The sequence below is a fragment of the Eretmochelys imbricata genome, chromosome 2, assembly GCF_965152235.1.
Source record: "Eretmochelys imbricata isolate rEreImb1 chromosome 2, rEreImb1.hap1, whole genome shotgun sequence".
NCBI lineage: Eukaryota > Metazoa > Chordata > Testudines > Cheloniidae > Eretmochelys > Eretmochelys imbricata.
The window spans coordinates 225,001,037-225,025,411 of NC_135573.1; the positions used below are offsets into that span (position 1 = coordinate 225,001,037).

Below are 24,375 nucleotides of genomic sequence, written 5' to 3' on the forward strand. Positions count from 1 at the left end.
ACTAGTTATTAGGGAATCAAATCCTTTTAGATAATTTTAAATTTCTCTACATGCATTTATTTTGTGTAGGAACACAGTAGTAGGCAAGTATATTAAATTTGCCTGGAATTTAAAACTAAAATAGTGCTGCGTTGAATATGAAAATTACTAAGTTTAAAGGAAACCAATGTTATCTGAAAAACCTTTATAATTAAATTGAGCAAAATAAACTTGATTTTCTCTGAATTACTATGCTAAATGTACAATGATCACCATCTTCAGAGGCCTGTCTCATTGTTAAGATGGATTTTCATACAAGCTTCGTATTTCACTAGTTGAAGCTGATGTTCTACCACATGAAACAAATGAGTGACTTCAGATTTTCTGTAAATTGCACAGACATTAAAACATGTTTAAGATTTGCTTCTGAAAACAGGTTCAAGCTAGTAAAAACTCTCAACTAAGAAATGGTCTGTTCATAGCTAAGTGCTATGTAAACAGATTAGAGCTCTGTATAGTTATACTGTGTGGCTATCTTACTAGCAAAAGCAGATACATGATATCAATATTTCTCACCAGAAAGAAAAATAAACTATTTTATCCTTCTACAGCCTGTAGATTATTATTAGGATTTAAAAAGCTAACAAACAGAATAAGAGCGAGTAGGTGGCTTTATGTGGCTATATATACACATACACACATGTGCTCACACATATACCTAAATGCTCTCCACTGAAAACATTATATGCTTGATAAACAGGCTCTTTCTGACAGCCTTGCATCAAGGACAGGTTCAAACAGAAGAGAATTTCAGCAGAACTCACTAGTGAGCTTATTAGCAGACCCTTGAAGGAACCACTGGTCTGCTATGAGAATTGAAAAAAATAAGTACTTGCATTTTAAGTAACATAAAACGAGTTTTGGTTTTTTTCATCAGTCAGGAAACACATGAGCTATTATACTTATACCATTTATTTGCCTTGAAGAAAATCTAGAACAGGGGGAAAAAAAAAGCTATGCAAAGAATTAAAGCGGACTGAATTTTGATTTTGTTAGCTTTATTTTCAGCAGTTTTGATAATCAGCTTCTCTAACCTATACCAGTTAAAATGCACAGAGTTTGACTTCAAACTCTTTTCATGTTATTAATAAAAACATGCTAGTTTAATGTGTATTTCTTGATTACTGTTCTTCTCTACTTAAAACCAAATGTGATTTGTTTCAATGCAAATATTTAAACATTTATCACAGTAATATTTTGAACAGATTAGTAAACAGGCTTCTTTAAAGTGTGTTTACTTTCAAAGTAAATACATTTTTAATACTAAAAACAATAACATATTGTATTTGTGACTGTTCTATAGCATACTACTTTCATACTAGAGATTTTAACATATATATTGCTATTATGTCATCTAAACGTTGAAAAGACAAGTGAACCATGCAGTCCATCCAAATCCTCAAGTACTATAGAAAGCAAGAATATACAATTAGGGCTTTTTACTGAACTACAGCAGTAGTATTCAGAGCTGCATGACAGTCATGAGATTCAAGCTCTGCCTTCTTGGTCTCAAACTGACAACCATATTATTAAGAATCAGACCTGCCCCAGGATGAGATGATTCTCTCACTTAAAATAATGAATTCATCTCTTCAGTGAAGATTTGCTGATGGAGATAAGACAGACATACTGTCCCTGATTCAGGAAGGCATTTACATGCTCAAGTCCCATCGAAGTCAATGCTTAAAGGTAAGGACACATACTTAAGTGCTTTTCTGAAATGAAGCCTACGTAACGAGGGCACTTTTGGACTTAGGGGCAGGTTATGAATAACCCATTTCTATGTTACCCCATACTGTTTTACCAAGAATCTGCCTTCTCTGCCAGTCTCTAAATTGCATTGGGGGTTGAATCAGGGAAATGGGAAAAGAGAAAGTCAGAAAGGTGGGATAAAGCCTCACTTTTGCTCATCACTTCCCTCATGTACACCAGTTACAGCTTGAATCTTTTCCATTTGAATATGTACGAAATCTCTGACAATCACTAAATTTGGGGTGTGCAAATTTTAACTGTCAAGATTGAAAATGTTTGTCACTGGGTTAAGTTAGATAGTGATTCAGTAATTGTGTGGGCTAGTTAGTTATAACTGGCAGCTACCTCATCCACATTATTAAAGGAAAACTGTCAACATGATAATTATTCAATTTTTTCAAGTGCAGTTTAAAATAATTTTGGGTACTACACCTGCGCCCTTCAGTTCCCTCCAAAGTGGAGGTTACTTACCTGTCACTGGGTTCTTTGAGATGTGTGTTCCCTATCTGTTTTCCACTGCAGGCTATGCATTTTCACCTTCGAATCAGAGAATTTGAAAGTAGTGTCCATTGGTTCATGCATGCGCCCTGGTTTGCCTTGTGCTTCTGTCCCAGGTGACAAAGATCAGGTCAAACCAACTGCATCTTCAGTTCCTTCTCCACCATGAATCTCACAGATTTGAAGCAGAGAGAAAGAAGGGCGGAAAGTGGAATACAGATACATCTCAAAGAACCTTCAGTTATAGGAAAGTAACCTCCTCCTCTTCTTCAAGTGATGGCCTCTACTGCATTCCCCTGAGGGTGATTAACAAGCAGCATCTAAGCTGGAGGTGGGTGTGAGAACAAGGGCGGAACGGTCACGTGGCAAACCGCTGTTCCAAAGGAGGCCACCGAGACTTGCACCAAGGCATAGCGTGTCACGGAAGTGAGTACAGAACTCCAAGTGGATGCTCTACATAGGTCTCTGAGAGGCACGTCATGAAGGGATGCCGAGGTAGCTTGAGCTCTTGTGGAGTGAGCCCATACCTCTGTGTAGGAAGCTAGACTTGACAGCTGGTAGCATAGTTTAATGCAGCAAGAAATCCATTTGGAAATTCTCTGGGGGAGATGGCCTGTCCCCTGCCACTCAATATAGGGGACTTCCTAATTGGTTTAATTCTTTGCAGGTAGAAGGCCAGAGCTTGGCGGATGTCAAGGGAATGGAGTAGACTTTCTTCCGCAGATACACGAGGTTTCAGGAAGAAAACAGGAAAGTGAATGGATTGGTTAATGTGAAACTGGGAAACCAATACTGGAAGAAATTTAGGGTGTAGACATAAGATTTTATCTGGAATACTGTGAATGGCAGGCCCACCATCATAGTGCCGAGTTCACCGACCCTTCTCACTGAAGAGATAACAAGGAAGGTGACTTTCATGGAAAGGAAGGACCTGGAGCACAAAGCTAAGAGTTCAAAAGGGGGTTTCCATGGAGAGAACAAGATTCAGGTCCCATTGAGGCACAATCATTTGGAGGGGTGAGAAGGTTCTGAGGAGGCCTTTCCAAAATCTAGTGGTTAATGGGTTTGTAAAGACAGAGTAATTTTCCACTGAATGCTGGAATGTGCTGATAGCTACCGGATGGACTCTCGAAGTGCTGAGGGCGAGACCCAATGATTTTAAGGATAGGACAGTCTAGGATGAGAGGAATTGCCAATGTTTCTGGTAAAACTCCTTTTTGCTGTGCCCAGGATGAAAACCATCTCCACTTGACCCAGTGCTCGTTGCTTACACAGAAGGAACATGAGCACAAAGCACAGCTTTTGAAGCCAGCATGCTGGGGCATTGTCCCCGGAAGGGCGGGAGGTGGGTTGTCACCCCCCGGGGGAAGAAGTCCAATGGGAAAAAAAAAACTAGCTAACTAACAACTGTTGGTAACTATATACAACTAGAAGCTACATACAAAAAACAGGAATGGACAAAGAGTTCACTTAGCAAGCCAAGAGCACAGAGGAACAGGCCATACAACGGTAAGAGGGAACTGGAGTGGCGTTGACCCGCACAGCCTCTTAAAGCCTCAGACACACCATGCGGCCGACACATGATGCGCATGCGGGCCAATGGACACTACTATAAACAGTTCTGGCTCTGGTGCGTCGTGCACATGCACACGCATCTCTGGAATCCGTATAGGGACCATCACTCGAAGAAGTAGTTAGGGTTGCAGGGGGATGTATAGCTTACCTCGGCCTCCCAGAAGCTGGTAAGCTGGTAAGAGCTCCAGCACTCCCAGAACAGCAGGCATCCCCAGATCCCAGGGGAGGCAGAGAGAGGGGCTCAGACCCACCCCTAGAGGAACAGAAGGCCCCAGATCCTGGCACGCACACACACACCATGGTAAAGAAAGGGACTCAGCCCTCCTTCCCCCTCCAATCTTGGCCCACACACAGGAGGGGAGAATGTGGTCTGACAGGTGCCTCTTATTCTGCTCCAGTATCCCTGCCACTTACCCCCATGTGCCCTTCTCAGTGTTCCTCCCCCTACCTAATCTGAGTCCTCCACCTCCTCTCCTCTCCCACCCATCCCTATATTTCCCTCTCCCCCTATTACCATGCCCCCTAACGCCCTTCCGTCCCAGCAAGCATTCACATGTTTAACGTTTTTTCACAAATACTTTGATTACGTTTCACCCCCCATTAAAAAGCACTTTACAGAAAGATTTTAGCAACATGCCTTCAAAACTTTTCCAGATTTCTACCCTAGATGGGACTTACACTGGCTGGGCTGGTTCAGGGCTGGTTCAGGTTCAAAAGCATATTACTCATCCCCTCCAGCTGCAGAGGAAGCTTTCCACTAGACATTCTCTTTCTCTCTCTCTCTCTCTCTCTCTGCATGTGCTCAGTGTAATGTGGTTTGTGTTAGTCTTAGGTGTGAGCCTAACTGGAGAATAACAACTTCTTTTGCTAATAGCATTCTGAATTTCGTTCCCCCAAGGGACTAGTGGGTGCCATACATTCTCTGGGGCAACCCTTACACAAATAAGACCCTTGTGCCAGGATCAGAACCATAGTTTGATCCCCAGGTCTGGACAAAAAAAAGTTGTCAAAATATGTCAACTTTAAGAAAAGCAGGGTTTTTTGGGATGTGCTGGGAAGGGTTGTATCTCAGGAACCCCTTGGTCAAATGACCCCAAATTTGGTCACTGACCAAACCCCAAGCCTCCATGAGGCACACCAAATTTCAAGGCAATCCGAGCAACTGAATGGATTGTAGAGCAATTAGAAGAGTCATGGTTTAAATAGGTTTCAGAGTAACAGCCGTGTTAGTCTGTATTCGCAAAAAGAAAAGGAGTACTTGTGGCACCTTAGAGACTAACCAATCTATTTGAGCATAAGCTTTCGTGAGCTACAGCTCACTTCATTGGATGCATACTGTGGAAAATACACAAGATCTTTTTATACACACAAAGCATGAAAAAATGGGTGTTTACCACTACAAAAGATTTTCTCTCCCCCTACCCCACTCTCCTGCTGGTAATAGCTTATCTAAAGTGATCACTCTCCTTACAATGTGTATGATAGTCAAGGTGGGCCTTTTCCACCTTGCTCAAATAAATTGGTTAGTCTCTAAGGTGCCACAAGTACTCCTTTTCTTTTTATGGTTTAAACAGAAAGCTGGTCTTAACTTTAACTATAGCAGAGCTAGTGCTCCGCTGCATGTGAGCACCCCCTAATCATGTGAACCCTCATTCTTAGATCTCCTGAGTTCTGAAGTTAGAGTGGAGAATGAATATCTACTTACTACCTGTAATTACCCAGTGATGCTCTCTCTAAATTACTGACATTTTAGGAGGCCAAAGAAATTTATAAAAGCATTTATACTGTAGCTCAATTCATCAACTAACCCTTCAAAAATCATTACATATATTTGCTTGTGTGTAACGGTAACTTTGTGAGACTAACAGTCTAAGCAACATTTAAGAGATGTCTTTTTTAATTACTGGATGTAGTTGCTTCTTCTCTGTCTATGAAAAACATCTGTGCCTCCATTCATATTAACTGCTAGTGATGATGGCTATGCATGGAAGGGAAAATTTAATTCCTCTCTTGGATAAGATTTTTTGTAACTAGTCCATTGCAGCATGGGATAGAAATGCCAGTACAGGAGTTTAGAATACTATGAAAAAAATCATTACCTTGCAATTCTAACAACCCTGTCATAAATGAAGGGAGGGGGTAGATCCCTTTTATGGGCACCCAGCCAGCAGCTATAAAAATCCCACTTAGTATCTGTTCACTAATTGTTCTACCAGTAAAGGGTTAAAAAGCCTCACTGCTATGCATAGGTAAAAGGAAGGGAGTAGGCACCTGGCCAAAAGAGCCAATGGGAACTTTTTAAAATTGAAACAAAACTTCGCTTTTGTCTGTCTGCTGTTGTTGTTCTCGGGGAGGGAGCAATTATGCTGTGAGAAGCCTGGGCCACGTATGAAAAATCATCAGTATCATACCTAGAAGCTACTCCTCTAAAGCCCCAGATATGTAAGTAGATCAGGAAATGTCTAGGAAGACGTGACTAGGTTTATTTATTTCTTTTTTTTTTTGTGGCTTGTGGATTCCTCTGTGCTAACCCCAGGTGCTTTTGTTTTGCTTGTAAACTTTAAGATGGACCTCAAGAGAGCTATTCTTGATCCTTAATCCTTGTAGTAGGTTTATATTTTTTTAATCTAGCAAAAGGAAGTTCCTCGATGTATTTTCTTTATTTTATTAATAAAATTTACTTTTTTTAAGAATAGAATTGGATTTTTGTGTCTTCAGAGGTTTGTGCACATGCTGTTTAATTAGCTGGTGGCAACAGCTGATTTCCTTTCCTTTGAGGGTGCCCCACAGGAAGGAATTCCCAAGTGTGTCTTCCTGGGCTCTCAAAGGGATGGTGGCAGCATCTACCCATCCAAGGTCAGAGAAAAGCTGTAACCTTGAGAGTTTAATAAAAGCCTGGAGCGGCCAGTATTAATTTTTAGAATCCTTGAGGGCCCCTATCTTCTGCACTCAAAGTGCCAGAGTGGGGGTTTAGCCTTCCCTTCTTCTAAAAATATACAGTATGTCTATAAATCAGAAGTCTCGACATCTAATCCAGTTTTCTAAACCATCAATTGCATCTTAGATTCATAGATACTAAGGTCAGAAGGGACCATTATGATCATCTAGTCCGACCTCCTGCACAACGCAGGCCACAGAATTTCACCCACCCACTCCTGCAAAAAACCTCTCACCTATGTCTGAGCTATTGAAGTCCTCAAATCATGGTTTAAAGACTTCAAGGAGCAGAGAATCCTCCAGTAAGTGACCCGTGCCCCATGCTACAGAGGAAGGCGAAAAACCTCCAGGGCCTCTTCCAATCTGTCCTGGAGGAAAATTCCTTCCCGACCCCAAATATGGCAATCAGCTAAACCCTGAGCATATGAGCAAGATTCACCAGCCAGATACCACAGAAAATTCTTTCCTGGGTAACTCACATCCCACCCCATCTAATATCCCATCACAGGCCATTAGGCCTATTTACCATGAATATTTAAAAACCATGTTATCCCATCATACCATCTCCTCCATAAACTTATCGAGTTTAATCTTAAAGCCAGATAGATCTTTTGCCCCCACTGCTTAAATACCTCAGGATTCTTTAGTGATGGCTATATCATTTTGTGGGACATAAGCCCAGTACCCTAGAAAGAAATTAACGTAAAGCTGAGCTCCTGCTTGTCACTGAAAATTGTTCGGTCATATTCAAGATACAGATATGCAACCTCATTGTCTTACCAAGACATGTTAAGGATGGTGCAACAGAACGCAATTTTCTAGTCCCTCTTGTGAGCATAAAAAAGAAATGCAATGTGTGTAAGGTAGTTAGCCAGCACTGTATTACAATGTCACATTACATTCTTTTTATAAGATGATGCTGTCCTTCAGCAATGTTCACATGCTTGCTTCCCCCATCAGGAGGCACAAAATCTTCTCCATGGCCGATCCTTTTATACAGGATGTTCTGGTGGATACAAACGTGATCCCACTTCTAGTTCTAATTATATCACCTTTTCTGAAACCTTTGATAACCCTGTTTTTTCTCATACTGCAGATATTAGAGATCATCAACATTTCAATTTTTTTTTAATTTCAAAATTGTCAAAATTAAAAGGGGAGGAGGAAAAGTATTTTTAAAAGGTTAATTCCCCACTACCACCAATTTTTCAACCAGCTCAGAATATCTTGCCTAGCAATTTGATTGCACAGCTATTTGACTCAGTGTTTAACAGAAAGAGTTGACTGGACTTTTGTGAAATTCTATTGTGAATGCAGTTAAAGTTTGAAAAGCAAGCACTCATTTTCACATACATTGTACATTTCCTAATGTTTGTTATTTTGCTAAGTGTGGATTCTCTTTTACCTCAGTAGCAGTCAAGCATAGATTTAATCACTCACCCTACCAGGCAACAATAGGTTCATTAACATGAGGTTCTAGTCTCTACCACTTTGTACCAGGGGGACCACCATTTCTCCTCATAGACTGTAGGATGGTCATCATGTCTCATCTTCAACAAAATCTTTATGATGTCTCATCAGTTCCCCTCTTGCTTACTGTAACTGCTTCTGATTATAAATCCCTACTCTTTAAATATCAAGAGGGCTTCTGATGATGCATACAGAGTCCATATTCCATGAAGCAGAGAAGAGGTGAACAGAAATTGAAGGAACGGCAGGAACTGGGCTTAAATGCAGCTGCTGATATAAAAGTTTTAGCTTTTCAGGGGAAAAGGTAGGCTGGGGACAAAGGAAGCTGCTCCTAATAGCTTTCAGGGAAGAGCTCAGGTCTCTGCAAGCCAAATATCCAAATGTTTGGTCAAAAGAGGTTGACACGCTCAACAGAAAAAACCTACCTGTGGCCAATGGCTTGGGTTGTCAGGAAGGGCTGGTTGGAGCCAGGCTATATTTTGGACAGAGCTGCAGTAGTCACAAGATATTCTCTCTTTGGTCTATTATGGACAAAGAGAACTAGGGTGAGGTAGATGACCAGGTTAACCAAAAGAACCTTAATGAGACAGGACCACGTGTGCCTTCTTAAAGGGACAAGACTGGTTAAGAGGACCAGACAGGACATCCAAATGCAGAACTAGAAGTGGGATCACGTTTGTATCCACCGAACATCCTTCATAAAAGGATCGGCCAGGGAGACGATGCTCTGCCTCCTGATACAGCAGCAAGCCACAGCCCAAGGTATCATGCTCCAAAGGAACTGTAGAATTAGTTGTAAGCAATTCCATTACAGATGCTGTGGGCCCATCTGCACCAGTGACAACTGGCCTCTCAGCAATGCCTGCGGGAAGTGTAGCTGGCTGAACACCAAGAGCATGAGCCAATACTGCAAACTCTTATTTTTTTCCGTGAATGCTAGGAGGCCAGCTGGGACTGAAGCCAGTATCACAATGACATTAGAATCTCCAGTCCTCTCATAAATTTCAGCCCTGGCTGGGAGAATACTCCCTCTGCCTTCCCCACTCTCCTGCCTCCTGGGGAAGGGCAGACAATCAGTGCTGCTGCAGGAGACAGACAGAGCTCTCTCTCCTGCTCCTGCCTTATGCAAACTAGGCAGCAGCAGAGGGCAGCAGATCTTGCCTACGTGGCAGGAGTTGCCACACAAAACCGCTGTGGCCCCTCCCCCCACCGCTGCCATAACTACTGAACCATCAGGTTTGGTTCCCCACCCCACCCCTAAGGGAGGCATGACTCCCCAGTTGAGAACCTCTGTTCTAAGCAGTGGGACAGGGTCACACTGAAGTTTTTCCTAGGGAGGGGGGAATTGACTCATGATTTTAAAACTTTGGAGTTAGCAGCACTGTTGATCTGGTAACTGCCCAGCAACTGTATTTTGAGTTATTAACCCAGACAGCAGGACTGGGGCCATTTCAAAAAGCTGATAAGAAAAAAATAATAAAACTAACTAGGCGAGTCTCCAAGCGAAGTTCTTCGACTCACTAGTTAGGTCTGTGAATCCAGTACAGAAGAGAGGCTGGACTGAAAGAAAGGATTAGAGTTCAGGCAGCCTTGCCCAGTGTCTGGAACCAGAGAAATAGGCCCAATTGCTGATTTTGCCTGAGAAGCTGGTAGTCTTCTCTGATCTAGCATCAGATGGAGGATTTCTTTCACTGCATCTGTGAGGATGGGATAAGCTCTGATAGAGCAGGAAATGCTAAGACTCTGGATAGCGGCTCAATTTCAGATGAGATTTACAATAGTAAGTGATTAAAGCAGAGTCCCATAAAGAATTTTATATATCCAATTCCTTGTGCCCTATACATATCTCTGACTGTTTCTGCATTTGGCCCACGAAAAATCATTAGCAGGACATATGGGCAACAAAATAGAATATTAAATTCAATATTGATAAATGCAAAGTAATGCAAATTGGAAAATAATAATCCCAACTATACACACCAAATGATGGTGTCTAAATTAGCTGTTACTACTCAAGGAGGAGATCTTGGAGTCATTGTGGATAGTTCTATGAAAACATCTGCTCAATGTGCAACAGCAGTCAAAAAAGTTAACAGAATATTAGGAACCATTAGGAAAGGGACAGATAAGACAGAAAATATCATAATGGCACTATATAAATTCATAGTACTCCCACATCTTCAATACTGCATGCAGCTCTGGTCACCCCATCTCAAAAAAGATATCTTAAAATTGGAGAAAGTACAGAGAAAGGCAACAAAAATGATTAGGGGTACAGAGAATCTGAGGAGAGATTAAAAATACTGAGACTGTTCACCTTAGAAAAGAGATGACTAAGGGGAATATGATAGAGGTCTGTAAAATCCTGAATTGTGTAGAGATAGTGAATAAGGAAGTGTTATTTACTCTTTCTCATAACACAAGAACCAGGGGTCACCAATGAAATGAACAGGCAGCAAGTTTAAAACTAACAGAGACGTACTTCTTCACACAACCCACAGTCCCCCCTGTGGGGCTCTTTGCCAGGGGATGTTATGAAGGACATGAATTTAACTAGGTTCAAAAAAGAATTATACAAGTTCATGGAGGATAGTCCATCACTGGGGATTAGACAACATGGTCAGGGACACAACCCCATGCCCAGGATGTCCCTAAACCTCTGATACCAGAAGCTGGGACTGCATGACAAGGGATGGATCTCTCGCTAATTGCCCAGTTCTGATCATTCCCTCTGAAGCATCTGGCACTGGTCACTGTCAAAAGACAGGACACTGGGCTAGATGGACCATTGGTTTGACCCAGTATGGCCATTCTTATGTTCTTTTTCTGAGGAAGGAAAGACCCTACCCTGATCGCTGACCTACTTCTTTGGGGGCAGCTATAGATCAAAATGCCCAGAACTTTAATGTATTAAACCCCAATTGTCACTAGATGGCCCCAGAACAAGTTGCCTGAAGCTTGCTAGTTTTTCTTCTACATCAGAAACAATCTGTGCCAGGAGAGAAGTGGTCTTAGTAGGGCCAATAGAAAAGCATTCGTCCAGCTATCAGCACATTCTCATAATAATAGAATCCACCAATTTGTATCAAAAGACAATCCCTCTTCATTCTACACTGGTGAAAAGCCATTGCTTCAGCAATGCTCGACATGTTTTCCTGGATGGGGTCATGCCATGAGATATTAGCAGACCAGATTTGCATTAAATGAAAAATACCTTTTAATAAAGTAAAACATGATGAGTGATATCAAGGAATATGCAGGAAGTGAGGGATATATCCGTTTACTTAGTAACATTAGTTTTATCTTAAAACAATGAAGGGAATCAGTTCACATTTCACCTTAATATAGCATGGACGCATGGACGTGGTGTATGGGTGCTCTGGGAATAAACAAAGATTATTAAAATGAATATCCATTAAAAACAGATACTGGACTAGATTACTAGATGTGCCCATACAGGGAAGTAAGGGAACATCAGATGCGGCTTCCTGCCCCGCATGAGTTACCTATATCACACGTCATAACGTGAGTGGGAAAGCAGCTTCCTTGGGACTGCTACTCCCTCTCCCACTCAGTTGCGCAGGCAGAGGCAGACCCATGCCTCCATCCCCCCAAACATATGAACCAGCACCACTGAGCTGACATGGAGGAGGAAGTAATTGGCCTGTTCCAGGGCAACACACCTACACATTGCCCTTACTCAGGCCTTGTGGCAAAGCCATAGGCTAGTCCATAGTAAATACTTAGGCACCAACCCAGATTTCATTAGGTCACTGTCATCATTTACTATATGTTTGTACAGTGCTCAGCACTATGGGGCCCCCAAATGCTCGAGACCTCTAGACTCTACTACAATAATAATAATTGTTTTTACTTTAATTTTTGTTTCAACTTCCCAGAACAGCTTGCTCATTTGAGCACGGATCACTTCTTTACAAACAGCGCTCACACATGGCCCATGTTGGCTTACATAACCAGGCTGGAAGAGATGACACCTGAGCACAGGGAGATACTATAAGAAAATCAGGATTACAAAATTTTGGAACTGAGTTAGGAAGGCAGCTGTCTCCCATTTGGTCTATTTTGTATTTTTAAAATTAAGTATTTAGATCAGAGGTGGGCAAACTACGGCCTCCGGACCACATCCGGCCCGCTAGACCGTCCTGCTCAGCCCCTGAGCTCCCGGCCGTGGAGGCTAGCCCCCAGACCCTGCCCTGCTGTCCCCGCTTCCCCATAGCCATGCCGCCGCGTGGGCAGCACTCTGGGAGGCAGAGCTGTGCACTCCTGCTGGGCAGCGGCACTGTGTCTGGCTCGGCCGGATGGCGCGACTGCCAGACATGCTGCTCAGAGTGGCATGGTAAGGGGGCTGGGGCCGGGGGTTTGGATAAAGGGCAGAGAGTCCTGGGGGGAGGGGGCAGCGGTTGGATGGAGCAGAGGTTTTGGGGGGGGCGGTCAGGGGACGGGGAACTGGGGGGGTTGGATAGGCATGGGGTCCCAGGGGACCTGTCAGGGGGCGTGGGTGTGGATAGCAGTCGGGGCAGTCTGGGGACAGGGAGCGGGGTGGTTGGATAGGATGTGGGGTCCCAGGGGGCCTGTCAGGGGGTGGGGGTGCAGATAGGGGTCAGGTAAGTCAGGGGACTGGGAGAGGGGGTTTGGATAGGAGGTGGGGTCCCAGGGGGATGGTTGAGGCAGGGGGGGGTCTCAGGAGGGGGTGGTTGGATGAGTCAGGGGGTTCTGAGAGGGGTGGGGGCCAGGCTGTTTGGGGAGGCACAGCCTTCCCTATCCGGCCCGCCATACTGTTTTGCAACCCCAATGTGGATCTCGGGCCAAAAAGTTTGCCCACCCCGATTTAGATGAAAAACAGTGTTGAAAATCAACCCAGTAGGTGATTTACTAGATGGGATAAAAGTATTTGCAAACACAAACGGGATGGTTTTGGTGGAGGGCAAGACTAAGGGACAGCAGGAGATGACACAGCAGACAACTTTCAAACTGGTTTCATGATTTGGATGATACAGCGCTATCTCAAAGGGACAAAGGGCTAGTGGGTGAAATAAATGATACAAAATTTTTACATTCCCATTTACCGACTGAGAGCCTCAGAAACAAAACAGGTGGCTAATTTAGAGCTCTCTATGGTTGGCATAAGAAGTGGACTCATCATTCAGCCTGAGAGAAGTTTATTCACATTTTAGGATATTACTCTCTCTCTACTGACCAATCTCAGCAGAATATCCCTGACATCATTGCTTTTGCTAACTGCAATACATGGCAATTAGGCCTGTGGACACTGGAATGGAAAAGCAGCAACCCAGAACATTGAAAGCAGTGTTTTTCAGATGTTACTTGTCTCTCCCTAGTAAAATGTGATTAGCTCCCTGAGGCAGTGACCGTGTTTTACTGAATCACAGAGTAAAAAATTAGTTACCTACATCTGAATGCAGACAACAAAAAATGAAATTCTGTTTAAACTCTGCTTGTTTTATTTTTCAACTCCACAGATATTTAATTAAGTTGCCAGAATTTTTTTTTACTACAGTCACTATTTATTACTGTTACCTTCTGCTCAAATTCCATTGTTTTATGCTTTAAAGCAGCTGAGCTTATAACATCAAAGTCTGCCTTGAGCGGATGCTAATGTTCTAATCATCAGTGCTCTTCTTGCACTTCTTTCCTTTCAAATAATTTGTTGTCCTTACTGTTTGCAACTGCTACGCTTAAATTATAGCTCATATATTTATGTTTAGATGGGGATGTTACTTTCTTAGGGCTCTGCTCCACACACACAGAAATTTTGCCTGACTAAGGAGTGCTGAACAAACTGTTGGAAAAAGAAAATATATTCCACGCTTTCTATTTTTAAGTACAATAAACTCATACGTCTTGGACACAGATGGAATCAATTCAAATTTGGCAAGACCATTTCAGGTTCACTATATTGTACTCTGGGACTAAGGAAACAAAGAGACTAAGCCATTTCAAAATTATAAATCTGAGAAGTGTTAAAATAAAGCATTAACTCTGCTTCTGCTAGTACAAGGTTACTCAGGAAACTCTTTCAGTCAAGTTCACTCGGAAAATCTCTTATAGGGTGTAATTCATCCAAGTGCAGAGGGTCCATCTAAGCACTACAGGAAGGGTAAGGGGCTGGTTGAGCAGCTGCAAAAGAGACTATACAACCCCTGTGCTCTCCAGAGAGGTTTCCCTGATGGCCAGACACAGGTCAGCATGAGGGGCAGCTTTTTGGATAGTGAAAGGGCCATGTTATACATCCCTAATCAGAGCCAATGTCCCTAGCAGCCCCAAAAAGTGGTATTATTCCAGCTCAGCCCGTAGGATGCAGTTCTTGATATGATGCAAAGCTTGCTTCATGCCCAACCCCTATGCTGTAAGGTGTTGGATTTTGCTTCCCCAGTCATTCTGCATTTCACCAGCATAAAGCCCAGGCTTTACGCAGGTGAGGCAAATTTCATCCCTACTGTTGTACAAACCAAAAACTATGCATCTTTGTAACATGTTAGAAGGGCTTATTTCACATTTTCATCATTTTGCTAAGAATACATGTGCACTAAGAGGCTGGAGGGGGCAAAGGGAGCTCTGAGCTAAACATACACTTGCAGCAAAAAGAGGCCTTTTCCCCATGCGGAGGAGCAGACGTCTCTCAACCCCCATGTAAGTGGATGGGAATTAAGGGTGCTCAGCACCTTGCAGCAACAGGCCTCATACACATGAAAACAGTCATCAACCAGGATAATAATGATTTTTGCTTGAAAATATGCATACTTCACAGGGGTGGAGAAAGGCTGAAAGAACAAAGAACACTCTATGCACCCTCAGGGAAATGGAGAAAGTGTTGAGTGACCATTTACCACATTGCATTTATCTTTTTTTCCTCATTACTGCATTTTTATGGTTGGTATGTGTTCAGAGCTGGCAAAATCCATACTCTGTAACAGAGGAAACAAAAACAAATCCAACACAATGGTCATTTTAATAATAACATGCTTCTGTTACATTTCACTAAGTGCCAGCTGTCAATTTATTTCCCAATGTCCCTTTGCAAAAATTGATAGAACAAACCCTCACTGCATGATGCACTTCTAAGCCGTTCTCTAAAGAGAAAGTTTCTTGACTGCCATCTACTGTTCAAAACATCTTATTCAACTCCATTTTTTTTGGTGACAAAAATACAGCATCACCAAAGCCAAAAACACGTCCTGTTTTTCCACTTCCAATATCCCAGGGTATTAACAAATGTCTTTGGAACTTTTCTGAAAATAGTGTTTTCTTTAATAAGAATTAAATTTACACACAATTGTTTTTGCATTTTAGAGAAAATCTTTTTTTAATCTAGAAAGTATTAGGATAAAACCCTTCCAGATTTATTAAATAGATGTGTGCTATTATTGAAGGGTTCCTATAGTATTCTATGATGAATAGCTGTACATCACCCTCTTTCTTTCCAGGCCTTTTGGATGACATAAGCCCCAATCCTGCAAACTTGTTAACTTAATTATGATCTCACTTGAGTAGAATCTGGATTCCATTTCAGAGCAGTAGATCTTGGTACCTACTTCCAGCCTAAATACTGCAATTTATAGGTTAAATTCAAAATAGAAGTCTACTTGTGGAACAGATAAAACATCATTATTTTGGTTGCATCCTAGCTTATAAGGGTTACCAACTGGTGTTTGCTTAATAGCAAGAGAAACTTCCTAATGGTTAAATCTATTCGACTGTGGAACAGGTTTCCAACAGTGGTAGAAGCAGCACCATCAGTTTGGCCATTTAAAAGTAGACTGCAGAAAGTGTTAGATAATACAGCAAACTAAACAGTGGCAGAGGAATAAGATGTTTCCGTCTTCAGCTTCTAGGATCCCTTTCCCTATCACTTTGATTCCCCCCTTCAGTACATTATAATTCATAGATATTGCATCTGTGGACTAGTAATACTGGTCCTACCACTCACAGGATATGTAAGATTGCTGTGCAACATGTCATATTAATGTGCTACAAAGGGAAATTACGGCTAAAAGTCAAAATCCAACTAACATAGTGACATGTGAAATGCTAAAATGAATGCACGGCGGTATGCTTACAATGCATCCGCTATCCTGCAAAACTATTCCGATGATTTTGGAACAATGTTGCAGAAGTCCATTAGTCAGTAAGTAAATGTGCCAAAAGGTAGGAGCATTGTCTCAAAATCCTTCTGTCAGCTAGCACGTAAGATTTTTAATGTGTTTTCCTGGAAAGAGTGAAATCTTGATAACTTGTTGTTTAATCCTACCTGGCTTGAAATGGGGTAAAGAATGGACTCCAGGCCATGTATCTTCATTTGGTGTTCCAAGTACCTGTTAGCAAAAGAAAAAAAGACCTCTTTAATTTTAGCACTGGCAATGCTTGGCTCTTATATAGAGCCATTCTTCCACAGACTACAAAGTACTTTACAATACAAACTGTAATTAAGCTTAATTAATGAAGAAAAAGTTAATTGACTTACCCACGGTCAAGTCAGTGGCAAAGTCAGAAATCAGACACAGGAGCCCTGACTCCCAGTCCTTTACCCCTTGTCAGTAAATTGGACAGTCTATCACAGGGGTTCTCAAACTGTGGGTCACAACCCCATGTTAATGGGGTTGCCATGGCTGGTGTTGGCCCTGGGCCCCAGCAAGCCGGAAGCCCAAGCCCAACCGTCCAGGGCTGAAGCCCAAGCCCAAGGTTACATGCCACTGCCCAAGGAAGAAGTCCTTGGGCTGCCTGGAGCATCTGCCCGGGGTGGCGGGGCTCGGGCGGCAGGGTTCGGGTGGCCTCGGTCTTCGGTCCCAACTCCTGGGGTCGGGTAGTAATTTTTGTTGTCAGAAGAGGGTCATGATGCAATGAAGTTTGAGAACCGCTGGTCTATCAGATGATAGATATATTAAAACTGACATTTCACTGACAAATGTCAACCTATTTGTACATCATAGAAAACAGAAATGGCCCAAACTAGGCCTTTGAGCTCACCGGAAATGTAGATCTTTGTAATCCTAAACAAACTGAATGGACATATACAAGTTAAACTATTTTCAACTCCAAGAGCTTGCTAACTGCAATGTAGCAGATGTACACAGATGGTGAACCAGACTTCTAAGAATGCAGTAGGAACCAGAACTTCAAAAGATTGCCCTTAATTTTACATGCATTTAGTGCTCATAAAAACTGAAAGACTGTGGAGACAACAATCCTCCATCTACCCACAGAACAGCTTCTGCTTCTATTCTCTTCTGTGCCAGTTCTTATGTTGCCCTTATCATCATAATATCTGAGCGTCTTCCACCAGTGCATTAAGAGATGTGACTAACATGTACCATATGTGGTTAATTCTCACTTGCATGCTTTACTCAAATAATTGTGCAGCAGCCCTCACCACTGCTACAGCACTTATGTTTTACACACATTTGTCTGTAGAAAATGAAACAATTAAGTTTGGGGAATATCCCAGAGAACACCACATCCAAAGTTTCAGCACTACATATATCCTGAAATGTATGTCTTTTCCACACACACAACCTGTTTCACCATTGCCCTGTGTAGTCATTTACACTAGTGCAAAGTGGGTGAGAGATGCTATCAAATCAGAATGGTAGCTATTTACATCTACTTTACATTGGTGTAAATGAATACAAAAGGTTCAAGGCAGCAATGAATTAAGACTACTTCTCCCCCTCCCCTCCCTGTTAACATGGACTAAATCCCTGGCATCTATGACACAATGTAAAGTATTTCACCCTCTTCTTGAGAGCATCTCACTGCCAATGCAGCATGAGAAAGATTCAGCGTGAGAAAAATCTGAAGTAACACATTTTTCACAAAGTCAAAAACAATATGCAATTTTTCACTCAACTTCGCTAATTCAGTCACCAAAATCTCTAGAACTTTTCATTTAGTTTTTGTGAAATTTTAAGTGTCACTCATAAAAATTATACTCAAAATAGTCATCAATTCACAGGGTAAAATCTAACCCCGTTTAAGTCAATAGGATTTATGTCATTGATTTCAGTAGGGATTTCACCCTACATCTTTAAGGCCAGAAGGGACCACTGTGTTAAATTAAGTCAAAGCACAATTGTCCAGTCACGCCAGAAGACAGACCGGGGGGGACCATGAATGTGATTTAATTAGGCCACAACTTTATTCACTTCTAATATCTGGGCATACCCAGGAACAAATTTTACAGTGCAGGAAGGAGAGGGTTTGGTTTTCTGCTGATCCAGATGCAGGAGCCCCAAACCCTCTTCCTCAGCTCCCTGAAAGGGGGCTAAAAGGAGTTAGGAAAAGGACAGCTCCCCACTGTACAAGACGTAGGAGCCCCAAACACCCTTACTCTGCCTCCCTTAAGGGATACTTTCCTTCAAATTCTTTTCCAATCCATTTTATCTGATAACTGTATCCTTTCCATACTGAGCACGTGCACTGGACATCAGCCACTAGTTTTATGTACTAAGTTGCAACATTCTAACCCAACCCCCTACATCACCCCAGTGGGTCCCAGACCAGCTGTGGGGAAGGTGAAAAAACCCATTCTGCCTTGGCCAACAAATTCCCTCCCAACCCCCAAGGCGAAGGGCAACTGGCATAATGCCTACAGCAGGTCAAGAGGGAACTTGGTGCTTTTGCCAAGTTCCTGGGTTGGCGCTGCCAGCGCAATCCTGATAAATCAGGGTCTCTCTACAGCTGCATGGGGCATTAACCCTCCCTTCCAGTGAGCATGAAGAGCCGTGCAGTGATCTTCTGACCTGGCCCCAACTGCTTCCTGCCCTTCTTGTCTACCCCTGTAAACTCCCCCTCCTCACCATCTCTTGTAAGAAGTCCTTAAAGGGGCAACACAATTATCTTCCATCTATCTGGACAAAGACCCCCACACATGAAGGTTGTGTTGGGCACAATGGCTGGGGCCTAGTGAAGAATCCAAGGCTAAGCTTTTCTCCTCAATCTGTAAGGAGATGGGTAACAGGTAGGGCTGGGTAGTGGGGTCTGTGTGTGTAGTGGCGGGGGGACAATGTGAGCAGGCTTAAATGAAATGTTAATGCATCTGTTTTCAACGGGTATTTGAATTTGGTGTTGTGGTGGGTCTGTTTCTTTACTGGAGTGTTTTTAAAAGAGTGCCAAAGATGCCCAATGCCTTGGGATGGATGGCATTGTATAGTAGAGTAGTTAAAAACTGAAATAGATGGTTAGGGAAGTAGCTTAAATTTTAATTTGTACAATCTTAAATAATTGGGATTCCTATTTGTTGTTCACAGTAACTACTTTCTACAGTAACATGAATATCATGACCAGTGGCTTTAAAATCTGATTTATAACAAACTGATCATTAAAAAATACCAATTTATATTCTCTCTAGGGGCTATATTTATTAAAAATATTGAAAACTATCACTGGAATTTAAATTCATATTAGAAATCAGGTAAATGCATATGAATGAACATTCTACTTATGAAAAGTCAGTATCCAAAACTCATTCATAAATCTATCTCTAGCAGTTTTGTTCCTGAGCGTTCTTCTTAACTTCAGTAAAAAGAAGTGCAAGCAGTCATGTCTCAAAGCAAAAGCAAATCTGAGGATGATGAGTTCTCGTGTCCCTCTGTTTTATTGATTATTCAGGGAGGAGGTAGCGATAAAAAATCACTGATAAAAGAGTAAATAAGAAGCAAAGATGACAGTGAGAGCAGGCAGCAAACCTGCAACTCCAGGTGAGCAAAAAAAATGCTATAATGCAAATTAGAGGGGAACAAAAAGATCCCCTCTGAGTAACTTAAAAAGGACGCTGGTAGTTTCTTATAGCAGAGATGCTATGCATCACAGGTGGTTTCTTTTAGTGTACAAAACTCAGGTGTGTCACTGCTGGTAGAACCTGGATTCTTATGACCGTGATCAAGAACACTCCTTCCCATCTGCACCTCCTGGGAAGAGCATGACCTTTCCTTCCCAATGTGTACCTTGCCAGAGATATCCATGCCTTATCACCTCAAAACTGGATTACTGTAATGCGCTCTATTTGGGGTCACACACTGAGACCACTTGGAACTCAGCATACAGCTCTCTGTTTACTAAGTGCAATTGCACCCTGAAGGGCATTTCACATCTGTGCCTGAGGCACTGCACTGGCTGTTGTTTTAACCTATAAAGTCCTTTACGGTATGTGACCTGGGTGCCTGAGAGACTGCCTCTTTCCCTGTGTCTTTTGGCACAACTGAGATCAGCAGAGGCTCTCAAGGTGGAGCCCCAAATGTAAAAAAGAGGGAGCTGTTGGCAGTGGATCCCCATGAGGGGTCCTCAGCTCTGGAATTTACTCCCCTCTCTTGGTGCAGCAGAACCACTTCTGTTAAGTTTCAAGGCAGGCTGCAAAGCCTATCTTTTCTCTGAGGCTTTTGGGCATGGGCTTGGCTGAGGAGATTTTCTTTCTTTCTTTTTTTTTTTTTTAAAAGGACTGCTATGAAGGGGTTTTTAAATCTTTTTTATTTTGTCACCCATAATATATCTGTGTACTGAGTGTGGGATGATCTGGGCAATCTGTGATGTTTATTATGAAAATTAAATTTATGTAAGGTCAACGAGAGCATTGGCACGGGCCTGTACATGTTAGCTGAGAGCTGAGGTTTCAGAGCTCTGGCTCTGCTATTTGCCTTCTGACATTCAGCAAGTAATTTAGCCTCTCTGTGCCTCAGTTTTCCTATCTGTGAAATGGATACAATAATACTAACCTACAAGCTGTGCTGCAAGCTTTAACTCTATGATTAATTATATTTAAAAAATCATCCAAGTTTGCTGAGTGATTTACAGCACAAACACAAAGGCATCACCCTTTCGCTGAAGTGTTTTCTAACTAAAAGGTGCTCCTTTTAGGTGGATTCATAGTGATCCAGCCAAATACAGTAAACAAATGCAGCCAAATACAGTAAACAAATGCAGGGCAACAAAAATGATTAGGGGTCTAGAACACATGACCTATGAGGAGAGGCTGAGGGAGCTGGGATTGTTTAGCCTGCAGAAGAGAAGAATGAGGGGGGATTTGATAGCTGCTTTCAACTACCTGAAAGGGGGTTCCAAAGAGGATGGCTCTAGACTGTTCTCAATGGTAGCAGATGACAGAACGAGGAGTAATGGTCTCAAGTTGCAGTGGGGGAGGTTTAGATTGGATATTAGGAAAAACTTTTTCACTAAGAGGGTGGTGAAACACTGGAATGCGTTGCCTAGGGAGGTGGTGGAATCTCCTTCCTTGGAAGTTTTTAAGGTCAGGCTTGACAAAGCCCTGGCTGGGATGATTTAACTGGGAATTGGTCCTGCTTCGAGCAGGGGGTTGGACTAGATGACCTTCAGGGGTCCCTTCCAACCCTGATATTCTATGATTCTATGATTTAAAATGTAACACAACTAGTGAAAATAAACAATGGGGAGCAGGGAGGGAAGGGCAAGAGTAATAAGATCATATGACTACTAAGTTATGGTATGTACAGACATCCTGTTGATTGCATTAAAGTTTTATTTATAGTTAATGTTTATAAAACACTGTTTTCAATATTTCAAAACCAGTGTTTAATTCCTGATTGAATGAGAGGTGCTGTGCACTAGAACTGTGGTTCATTCACAGCCTAACTTCCCCTTTCTTCTTTCTTTTCATTACTCTTATTGACTGAAGGAGTGTGTGTGTGTGGGAGTGTGTGTGTGTGTGGGAGTGTGTGGGAGTGTGTGGGAGTGTGTGTGTGTGTGTGTGTGTGTGTGTGTGTGTGTGTGTGTGTGTGTGTGTACACAGTGCTAAAGCAAGGGGTGAGAAGCCAGGAAGTGCCCCTGATTCACTTGTGTCATGATCAAGTAAAATAGTTCTTTGCAAAGCCATTTTCTTCTAGCTCTGTATAATCAGTTCTTCTAACCAGCAACCATGCACTATAATTCTGTCATGCCAGCAGAGGGAGCCAGTGGATTAAAAACAAAGATTTTTTTCCAGCTCTTCCAAGCGAAGCAGTAAGTATGCTTGAAAATGTTGTGTATTTTGTAGCACACCTCAGCAATTCAATGAACAATCCCTCTAAATAACTGTACCACTAAAGGAAAATTATTCACCCCCTCTCAAAAAGACTCCCTTACATTATCAGTATTAACTGTCCAGTATTTTAGATGAGATTGATGTGCCCTGTATATACACACATACACACTCTCCTTCAGTCAATAACAGCAATATAAAGAAAGAAGGGCAAATTTAGGCTGCGAGTGAGCCACAGTTCTAGTGTCTAGCCCCTCTTCTGCACTTTACAGGTAGAAATCAAAGCTAGTTCATATAATCTGAAACCTAAAATTTTAACATAACATGAAGAAGGTTTGCTGTGTTGAGGTAACATAAGGATCAGAATAAGAGAAACAAGGAAGTAACTTTGGTTTCCAAAATGACACAGGAACCAAAACAAAAGGCTTTGCTATGTGATCACTTTTCACACTAAACTGTGACCATTTCCCCCCCCCCCCCACAGCCTTCCTATTCATTTTCTGTCTATATATTCTAACACAGTCACAGCGTCTGGGAGCCAGTTACAAAATAAGTTCTGCTCATAGTAGGACCCAAACTCTCTACATCACTTTTTCTGTTGTCAACAGTGGCTCTTCTGCCAAAGACAACCAGGGTATTCCATCACTTGGATTATTATTTATAGGGTGGTAGCACCTATTGGACACAATCAGCGATCAGGACCCCATTGTTCTATGAATGGTACAAAGACACAGTGCTTGTCCCAAAGAGCCTACAGTCTAAACATACGAGAAAATACAGCAGGTAAAGATAAATGACTAACAAGAAGGACAAAGTAACAGTGAAACAATCCTACTTGGCATAATAAGGAGGAATAAACTTCCTGTCCACTGCCTAGGCATTACCGAGAGTTTTGAAGGCATCATGTCAGGGGTGGTTTAAAGAGGGATTTCTGTGGGAAAGCCAGTACAATGCGGTAAGGGATACCGAAGAATTTATCTTAGCCAATTTACTGAAAAAGAGGGTACTTTAAGACAGCCACATATTGTCCTTATGGCACACTCCACATAGCTAATACGCTGTTAGCCTGTTGAATGTAGGGGTCAGGCAGGGGAAATGCAGTTTTATCTCTAAGGGTATGTCTTCACTGTAGAGTTGATTCAGGCTTTTACACCAGTATTGATCCTAATCCTCCTCCATCCACACACCGAGTTTAGTAGCGCTCTCTCTGCCCAGGCTAGCGGGCACAGCTGGGGATGTGGGTTCCAGCTTGTGTTCCACTTTCCCATAGGCTCACTTTGCAGCAAGAATCCAGGCTAAAAATCACTTGAGTGGTGATAGTTCTCCAATGCCTTCTCACAATTAACTGTGTGTGTCCAGAAGGACAGACAAGTTCACCCATAATTCACTGGGAAGAATCATAAAATGGCTCATCTTATGGCAGCACAAAGAACCAGGGGATGCACCCCTAGAAGTCTGAGTTGTGCAGGAAATGGTTTTCCTGTCCCAGGAAAATTTTCAAGATTTTCAACATTTTTTCCCTTTCTGCATTTGAAATGGACCTTTCAAATATTTTCTCACCCCCCCCCCGATCCCCCACCCAACAAAAAACAAACAAGCAAAACCAGACTCACCCCAGGAAAGCCAATAGCCCAGAGATTCAAACACTCACCTGAGGCTTTTGCTGGTTCATACCAAGGACATGAACCTGGGTCTCCAACATGCCAAGTAAGTACCTTATCCAATGGACTATTGGCCATTTGGGGTGGGGCGGGTGGGAGGTCATAGTGCATGCATCTGTGTCTGTCTCTCTCTCAAAAGTTCTATCCTGAGAATCCTTCCCAATGAAAATTTTGTCAAAATAGATTCATTTCTGTGAAAAGTTTTGGTTTTGATGGTTCTACATTTTCTGATGAAAAAGCGTTCTGTCAAAAAATTCCTAACCAGGTCTAGGCCTACTGCCACACAGCACCAGTGAGAACCCAGCAACTTGGGTAGGGTTTTCAAGTGTAGATGCTCATACCTTGGGATAGCTACCTGGGGTGCTCATCACCCAGGCTAACTGTGGTGATGACTTACCTTAGGGGGAGCTGCTCTCTATG

At 42.4% G+C, this 24,375-nt stretch overlaps 1 protein-coding gene across 2 annotated transcripts in view; it reads right to left on the reverse strand.

Annotated features, from left to right (window-relative positions):
• The window catches only part of CDK14 (cyclin dependent kinase 14), a 282,959-nt gene that overhangs the window by 49,145 nt on the left and 209,439 nt on the right, over positions 1-24,375 (reverse strand). For both annotated transcript variants that reach the window (XM_077809416.1, XM_077809415.1), the window contains exon 9: positions 16,562-16,625. In XM_077809416.1, the coding sequence (XP_077665542.1) occupies positions 16,562-16,625 (64 nt within the window). The remainder of the gene's footprint in view (positions 1-16,561; positions 16,626-24,375) is intronic.